At 33.2% G+C, this 9,901-nt stretch overlaps 1 protein-coding gene and 1 non-coding gene across 2 annotated transcripts in view; both read right to left on the reverse strand.

The window, feature by feature from the left end:
- The window catches only part of Smp_145030 (hypothetical protein), a gene marked incomplete at both ends in the record, with an annotated part of 50,458 nt that overhangs the window by 23,623 nt on the left and 16,934 nt on the right, over positions 1-9,901 (reverse strand). Inside the window, 5 exons of the mRNA XM_018797235.1 lie at positions 636-781; positions 2,993-3,136; positions 5,276-5,617; positions 6,986-7,192; positions 8,140-8,395. Coding sequence (XP_018652297.1) covers positions 636-781; positions 2,993-3,136; positions 5,276-5,617; positions 6,986-7,192; positions 8,140-8,395 — 1,095 coding nt within the window. The remainder of the gene's footprint in view (positions 1-635; positions 782-2,992; positions 3,137-5,275; positions 5,618-6,985; positions 7,193-8,139; positions 8,396-9,901) is intronic.
- Smp_tRNA_00297_Pseudo_TTA.1.1 lies at positions 4,971-5,042 on the reverse strand. The gene has a single exon. It is a non-coding gene (tRNA).

Here is a 9,901-nt window from a genome sequence, read left to right on the forward strand (position 1 = left end):
TCGAGTCCCAGAGTAAACATCAACTCTGAGATGCAGGTACATCCATCCAGCAGACGAGTCCCAAATAGGACGAAACGCGCATCAAACTGGATTCCACTGCTAGCCACTAACCATCTTTGTTTATAATGTTTGTGAATTAAGGCTAAATCGAGGCAATAAGCACAGTACGCACCTATTCCAATAAGAGACTGATCAATTGCAGTCCTAAAAATCAATGGGAAGATTCAAACAAACAATACTAAGTAAATTTAAAGACCTAACAGTTTCAAACAAATTGTTATTTTTTGGAATACCAGTTTAAAGGTGATTATATCTAGTGAAGTAGAAGCATGATATCTAAATAAGACAACATAACACAATCAAGTTATATTATTTGTCCGGTAAGAAACTGACTGTAGATCTATTAAAGAAAGATAATGTTGTCCGATTGGAACATCACTACATGTATTTATCGACTTGTAAACATTCATGTAACTAGTTACCGTGGCTTACATTTAGGTAAGTTCATTTTTATGCTTCTGAACATTTCATAATGGGAATCTACCCATTTACAGATCTTAATATATGTCATCACAGATATTATTGAAGCTTCAATTTGTTAAAAATAGTACAATATTATCGAAAATAATGATTACCTTGTTTCTTCAGAATCTTCAGTATGTACTGTGATAATATCACGAACACTTCTCGTTACTTGTGGTGTAAAAGATAAATTCATTTTTACTGATTGAAAGGGTTTTATGACTCCATAAGATGGATGTATTTTTATCTCAGATTGAAACTGTAAATATATTTCAATATTTAAAAGGTTTCTTTATGAAAATATATTCCTTTAACCAAGAGAGTCAATGAATCAATAAAAAAGGAATTTAAACAGAAAAAAATACTTGGGCAAGACTTTATATACATTTCCTTAGCCTTGTACCTCTACAGTAGAAAAGAAACTTGATCATGACTCTCGACTATCGAATACACACTATATGTTCTACAGGTATAGTCGAAGAAGAGAAGAAACGCCTTACCTAATACACTCACAGAAAACTGATATCTCGGAAAGCTTATAAACAAATATATGATCACGAAGGTTAGAAAAGGTGAAATACCAACAATAAATAAGAAATCCATGTTCATGTCCCTACGATTCAGAGGGGATGAAACTAGCAAACTATTAATCCATTGATTGCGTAGGACAATCCAAAAATCATTCAACGTCAAAGAGCTATGACCATTGTTTACTACGAAGCTAAAAGATGAATTGTCTAGAGGGACCATCTAGTTTTGTATTGATTGGTTCAACTGATGTTGTTGAGAAAGTTTTATTGGTCAAAGTTCTAGGAATTTACACTTTCCTGCTTGCAAACACTTCCCAGAGTGGCTAGGCAAAGGTCTAGTAAATGATGTAGACAGCTCGGAAGTACTCCATTTCGTGAAAACTGATACTAGTGCCAGTACAAGCTAATCTTTTCCAACTATTTATCGGGTCAGTAATTTGTTGGCAAAGCCTGTCTAACTCAAAGTCCTTTCAAACGACGAAACCAGTAGTCATTCGAATCAAGAAACAGGAGCTAAGAGTACAAAAGAAATACATTTAACCGCTTCTCCTATCTTGGGCAGCATCAGGTCAATCAGTCAGTAGCTATTGAAAGACTTAATTTGACTATTGTACTTACAATCTTTCTTAGTCAAATATAATTGTCTCTGTTATCTTTATTCACATATCTTTGTATTATCATAATCCTTATTATTATTGGTTTAACATCATTATTAATTACCCGAATACATGATTCATTCACTTAGCATTCATTCCACTTTATAATTTCCCTTTAACTAAACTTTTTACACAATATAGTCTTATACTGAAAATTAAATGGAATTTGTAATTGCACTATTATTTTTCTCACTCTATCTGACCCATGTTTATTCTAATCATGAATCCCATAATTTCATTTGACGTATAAGCTGACACAAGTTATCATTGTATATTAGTCATCTCAACACTAACAATTATATTTTGTTTAATGTTGAATTCATGAATCGATCTAAGCTAGACCACCGTTAAAAACCTGGAAGCATTGGACTGTCTTTTCGTCCTAGTATGGGATTCCTCAAAAGTGCACATCCACGATCCTGCACCAAAGGGACGAAACGGTCGTCCAATGCTTCCAGGTGTTCAATGGTGATCTAGCTTAGATTGACTGATGAATTCAACTTTAAACATAACTCAATCTCCACAAATCCCTAATCCTGATAATTTCATATTGTTTAGCAATCCCAAATTGTATTCTATAACTTTAAACGATGAACTTTGCCCTAAACATGACCACTTTTCAGATCATTAATTTGGATATATAATAGTAGTATAACCATACTTACCATTTATATGTGTGCAGCACGTCTTTAATATGAACTAATTCAGTTTTATATAAAGAAGAAATGTACACCAAACCATATATGGAATATGATCTTCTAAGTACAACTTAAGACTATTTGCTGAAATGTCTGTTAGATCATAATTTTTTCAGAAATAAAGTACCTGATTATGATCATGTTTCGTCTCACCACAATTATGATTTTCTTAACAATACCTAAACTTTTATTCAATCGCATAGCAATTTATTTTTGTCTTATTGTGAGAAGCATATTAGGTCAACATATGATGCATGAAATCTTAAAAATATGTCCAGTCAACCAATATAAACTGGATTATATATGAAGAGGTGTATTACAGCGTTAGGTTACATTTGACTGCCGAAACAATTGGCTTACATCATCCATACAAGAGTTCTCTCTATTACCAACACTAATGTTTATGCTTTTCAGTCATATCAAATAAATAAGATCATATTTTATGAACTTCCGATATATATTTTATCACAAATACAAATAAGCTATTGTTTGATAAAGTAATATGCTATCAACCTCTTAATTACACTTCAAAATGTTATCTTAAACGTAAAATAAATGACAAGTTATCATTTTACTTAATTCTTACCTTATCAATAAATGTTTCTGTTTTCACAAACCATTTTCTTGGAGAGGGAGTAGTGTTCGTTAAGAGTACATCCATTTCAGCTGTTTCATTCGGACGCATAAGACTAAAGTTACAGTCTGTTCTATCAAAAACAATAGTAGGGCCCTAAAATAAATAATGAAAAATATTTGTAAACAAATTCGGTATATAAAAATGACTAATATGATCAAGATGAAACCACCGTTGATTTCGAAAAAGTGACAGGACCCACAACGACCGTTAATAGTAATAGTAATAATTATGTATACATATTTTGATAACATTGATTACAGAATTTATACCAGTTTACAGGCGTGATCAGATTGATATAGAAAGTAGTAATAAATGTAGCGCACAAATATGTGATATTTGATTGTTTGAAATGTTCTAATTCAAAAATTGTTTAGCTCATAAACTTTCCATACTCTTTACAAGGATGAAAGTCATCGGGCGGGAACTTTTAATTCCTTTTGAGTGGACATCTTGTTGATGTATGAATGGTGCATTTAAGGTCATCTCCTATACCATAACGAATTGATTATGACACATAACTGACAAACTCCATCCCACTGCTAGTTACGTCTGCTTATAATTTTATTCATTTATCACGTTTTTGTTTGTTTTTCTTATTTGTTAAATCAGTCTCTTATTGGCAAACCTGCATCATGTGCGGGTTGCCTTGATATTACTAAAGTCGAGTCCCAGAGTAAACAACAACTCTGGGATGGAGACACATTCAGTTGACGAGTCACTAATTGGGCTAAACGCGCGTCCTAGATTCCAGTGCTAGCCATCAGCCATTTTATAACTTATGCTTATAACTCTATGACTTATGTTAAACTAAGTAGAGTATCCTGAAGGCAATAAAATAGGTACCAATCTTGGATGATTTAAATGCAAGAAGTATTATATCGTCCTTTAAGAAATACGTTTACAGAAAAAAATCAGACATCCGGAGCAACAATACAGCACTTTTTAACTATGTTTCTTGTCTTTATTAAAAAATAGAACTAATTCAGTACATTTTTTGGATGGGCAGTTTTATCGAGTTCTTTTTATGCTTGATACAAGAGGGTACTAAAAAGAACGCCCTACACAAGATGAAAAAGGAAAAAAATTACTAAATCAATGAACAAGATCATCGTCTATCAAATGATACAATTCAGTTCAAAAAACTATCGATAGTCAATAACGTCCACTCTACTTCTATTAAGATTGTGAAAATACACTACAACAAGGTTGTTATTAGTTTCTGAGTTGTATCTGATAATATCGTACTTCGATAAGTTGCTTGATCACTAGAACCCCATCATAAGTCAGAATGGACCAACTGCTACCAACCCTAAAAAATTATCTTTTGTATCATATCGCCATATTATGAACCGGGGCCCAACGTTGAAAAACAGTAAAGAGAATGTGAACGGCACGAAGGCTACATTCTCAAAACAACCATGGCATCTTAAGTGATAAAGATCACGTATAAAAAATATGTTTAAAATGTTTCACTAACTCTAGTCGGTTTACAATCATATAAACTGGCAGAATCCCGTAATCTAAACCACTGAATTCCAGCTCATCAGTATAAAGTTCACTCAGCAGCCATTACACCTTAGGTTCTTATGCTTAGTTAATTTTAGAGTCGTATATGTACTCGGCCGAGGCACAGCAAACAAGAAAGGAAGTTGTCTTGTCCTCTCTTTGTTACATTCGTTCTCAAACTTTAAGTAATTTATATTCAGTTAGTATTGTTTGTTTTGAATCATCCCATTGATGTTTAGGACTGCAACTGGTCAATCTCTATTTGGCATATGTGCATACTGTGCGTATTGCCTCGATATAGTCTCATTTCACAAGCATTGTAAGCAAAGTTGGATAGTGACTAGCAGTGGAATCCAGTTTGACGCGCGTTTCGTCCTATTTGGGACTCGTCAGCTGGATGTACCTGCATCTCAGAGTTGATGTTTACTCTGGGACTCGAACCCAGTACCTTTCGCTTTAAACGCCATCGCGTTATTCACTCGGCCATTGAGTCCTGATAGCCACTTGCTTGTGCGATGGGGTGAAGTTTAAATTCATTTAGTATTGTTTGTTTTAAATCTTTCCATTGATGTTTAGGATTGCAACTGGTCAGTCTCTATTTGGCATATGTGTGGCGTAAGTAATTTATGCTAAAAAAAACATTGATTTTGGAATGAAATACGTATTAATTTAAGGTAATTATTTATTAATATATTGATATAAAATGATAAAAATTCGGTTACTTACAGAAAATTCAACTTCAATATACAACCAAAGTGGAGAATTGGGCAATATATTAATAAAACATGGAATACTTTCTTTTATCATGGTAGATTCTGAAGATGACATAATGATATCAATATTAATTGATTGTCCAGGATCAATTGAACCTATAGTTGGTTCTAAGACAATTAAAGCATCATTTGACTTTTCTATTTCACTATATTTTCTTGAACTTTGTTGTCTACTTGATTGAAGAACTTCTGTTGTAGATTGAGTACAATCGCTTAAATTGATAGTGTTCGTTTCAATACCAAAATTATGTTGCCATGAAAATGTCACAGAACAGTTGGTGGATTTATTCACCAACTTTAATATAAAAATATAAAGTGATTATCAATGAAAAGTTGAATCAAAATTTTCTTCTTTCTTGTTAGAAAATTTGTTAATAAATCAAAACAATTATGTACTAAAGGTAATTTAGATAGACTATAGCCGATAACTGAAAAATCACTTATAATTTTAATAGTTGAGATCATGATTCAATTGAAGCTAGACTACCATGGAAAACCTGGGAGCACTGGACGGTCGTTTCATTCTATTGTGGGACTCCTCAGCAGTGCGCATCCCCCAGGACCTACCAGTCTCACGCCAGAGCGCTTAACCATTAGACCACTGAGCCGGCATCCGATGGTGTTAATGTCTAGCTTCAACCGATCTACGAAATTGAGATACCCATCCACGAATGTTTTCAGTGAGTTACTATCTCTCAACTAACCTGGTTGAACTCCACTGGTTATTGTTTCTCACTAGAACTCCAGGAAATACCTCATGGAGCCAGTCACTAGTGAGCATATGTTGATTAATATCAGAAGTGGTTTTGTGGATATTATAGTAATTTTAATAGTTGAGATCATGAGTCATTTATAAGTCCATTGGAATATTCATATTTACTACACAAAAAATGTGAAACACGAATTAATAAACTGACTAATAAACTCCGATAAATATTTGACTCTTGAACCGAATAAACGAAGCAGATGGGAAGAAATACAGCTTATAATGTTAGGTAAGATATAGATATCATGCCTAATTATACAATTACTGGTAAAACCACAGTTTTGAAAGTGAAATATTTAGTACTGGTACCTGTTTTCGAACAATCAGATTATGAGAACAAATTGGGATATATTAGAAGTTCTGAAAGGCTTCTTTTTAATTTCCAGAAACAATTATTGACCATAAAAATATGTATGAAAATAAAATATTCATCTCAACTGTACCTTAAGAAATCCTGAAATGGATTTAGAAAGCCCACCTGACTTCTATCAACGACCAAACGAGTATGCTATGCAGTAATTTTTCTTTTCTAATTCAAGGCTATAAAACTTGGCTTTTGAAAATAGAGGATAATATCAGGCTACTGAAATTCTGTCACACGTGCTTAAAAGGTAATGCTGGAGTGTTTTTGGTCTATCAGGTGATAAACATTGAGATAAGAAGGAGAGTACTAGTTACAGACGGAGAGTCACTTAATGTGGAAGTACATCTTCATCGACTAAAGTGGTTTGGACATATAATATGTTTTTCAATGTTAACACCATTGATCAGACTTGTTACACATCGTAAATTTTAGATCAAATAAAATACTACATATTTTATTGAAAAATTACACTGTATGTATAAAACCCTATTCTCACGTAGTACAAAGAATTCATGTCCATTCTTAAAGCATACCTGCACAGTACGGTACACAGGAACATCAAGCAAACACCTTCCAGGAACAATTAAAATTGGTGGTTCAATTGTTATTGGAAGTGGTTCTGCTGTCCCTTCTAATTCAATTGATAAGTGCTTTTTGTCTAATTTATAACAATTTCCTTGTTCATCTACTTCTGGTATACCGAGCAATACTAATGCTAGTTGTGTTCTAAACGTCCCAACCTGTAAAAGATTCAAAATGGATTATTCATATATATAGATAAAATAATATATATCTATGAATGGTATTTGTTAACCAGTGTAGTTGCGGACGCTTAGTAAGGATATTACCCTGAGAACAGCATTCATTTCAATAACTGTAATAGAGATGTTCAGAAAACAATAACTAAATATTGTGTTCAAAGTGTTACGACAAGTGATTTACTAATAATATAAAAAAGACAACTAATCATTCAGAAGGGGTTTTGTGTAGATTTAGTATTTTCAAAGTTGAAAGCATGAGTTAATTGAAGCTAGACCACCAGAGAAAACCTGGAAGCACTGGACGGAAGTTTCGTCCTATTGTTGAACTCCACAGTAGTGTGCATTCACGACCTCGCCTCGCGAGATTCGAACCCAGCACCTACCAGTCTCGCGCTAGAGCACTTAACCGATAGTGTGAACACCAACACTGTAATTTAGGTAAGTCCAGCTTGAAGTCCTAAATAAGATGAAACTTGAGTTCTGGGTTCCATAGGTAGAAAAATATCAACTATACTAAAAATAATCCTACCCATTTTTAGACTCGTCAGCACCAAATTACGGAGGCATTGTTATAAGCGCTACACTATTAAGGCATACAAAAGAATTTTATTATTGCCCATTTCTAACTTAGGTTCACTTCTTAACATAGTCTAACCAATATCGAATGGCATCGCGTGGTAGCTATTTTATTCTAGATATGGTTGAAGTATACTGGTAACGGTTATAAAGTTCATTCACAAAAAATACTTTTTTATATATAGTTGAAATCATGAGTCAATTGAAGCTAGACCACCGTAGAAAACCTGGAAGCACTGGACGGCCGTTTCGTCTTATTATGGGACTCCTCAGCAGTGCTCATCCACTTTTCTCTATATATCAAATAAGGAAATAATAAAATACTATTATATAATTTTATACTTCCTTACTTGAGTTGGATTAAAACAAATTTGAAAATGTTTCATTTCATTCGTTTCAAATACCCCAGTTGTTGGATTAATAGTGAATAATAATGGTACAGCATTATCTGTTTGTTTATCTGATAAAGATATTACACTTGTTGATAAAGATTTACGTTGATTTAATACATCATCACTTTTAATTAAACTATCTGAAGTAAACTCTGAAAGATTTGGTTCACTGAATTCATTTTCTTGAATCCATTGAAAACGTAGAGGTTCTGAGCTATTAATAAATTATTGAGAATAAAAGAGCTTTAAAATGACAAAACAGATTAGTTTAAAGTGTTCATAAACTTTCATTAAAATCATTGTAGTGAATAAACTGAACAATCTAACGAAAGGGTAATCCGTGATTAATCGAATAATATCACCTAATGACTCTTCAGTTCTGAAGAGTTACATACAGCAAGTGTCAGTCGATGACTGGAATTCGTTAAATATATTTCTATCCAATAGTTTTGAAAAGTTAACTATTTGAATGTGAGTTTTACAACTGCTGTCAAATCAAGTGACCATAAGAAATCATGCAATAATAGATATGGATTTTGTTGTCATGTAAGACGAAAAGGTAAAATATTCTACAGTGATGACTTAAACAATATAAAACATAAGAGTAGGCGGTGGTTAGGGATACGTTACCTAAGTCTTAATCAACTTAGTTTTTAAAAAATCAATCGCAATTTCCTTTTTAGAATTACAACTAACACCTATCATCAATTCATGAGATTATGCTAATATACATAAAGTTGAGAGATAGAATATCTGATAATAATTAAAGGTCAAAAAAAAGTTTACAGTGGTTGTCACAGTTATAATTCTGACTTGTTATGAGTTGAAGTTCTCAAGAAAAACATAGGTTACCATAATGCCAAAATGTTCCTCTGAATCATTAGTAAATAATTTGATAAAATAACTTAATAGAAAATTTCATAAACCATTTCCATGTAACCAAAACACATATGGCTTCAACATTAAATTAACTTTTTATGGTTGCAGAAACAAATAGAATCAAACGACCCGATAAGAGTAGAGGAAAAACATCCGTCATCCTCTATTGCCAAACATATAATCAAAACAGGATATAAGATTGTAAGCAAAGATGGATAGTGGCTAGCAGTGGAATCCAGGACGCACGTTTCATCCTATTGGGGACTCGTCAGCTGGATTTATCTGCATCTATGACCTGATGTTCACTCTGGGACTCGAACCCAGTAACTTTCGCTTCAAACGCCATCCCGTTATCCACTCAGCTACTGAGTCCTGATAGCTACTTGCTTGTGCAATGGGGTGAAGTTGAAATTTACTTACTATTGTTTGTTTGAATCTTCCCATTGGTGGTTTTAGGACTGCAACTGGTCAGTCTCTAATTGGCATATGTGCATACTGTGCGTATTGCCTCGATATAGCCTAAATTTACAAGCATGGTAGGCAAAGATGGATTGATGATTGATTGACAATAATATTCAGTCGTGGATGTTCTATGCAAAAACTATCGTGGGATAAGTCTTTCCTCGATTGTCTTCAAACAATTGATTTCCGTCATACTCCACATGTTAAGATCTTTATTACGAGCTAGTTACTCTTATTGCTTATTATTATTCGGACACTTTACTTCATTTAACTAGTCCCTAGATCAGAACACAGTTAAAAAGGAACGAAATTATATCCCAAATAACAAAGTTGGATGGGAATAACAATCACAATGAGAAAAACGTTAGTCTATTCGAAT

Source organism: Schistosoma mansoni, chromosome 4 (assembly GCF_000237925.1).
Source record: "Schistosoma mansoni strain Puerto Rico chromosome 4, complete genome".
Taxonomy (NCBI): Eukaryota; Metazoa; Platyhelminthes; class Trematoda; order Strigeidida; family Schistosomatidae; genus Schistosoma; species Schistosoma mansoni.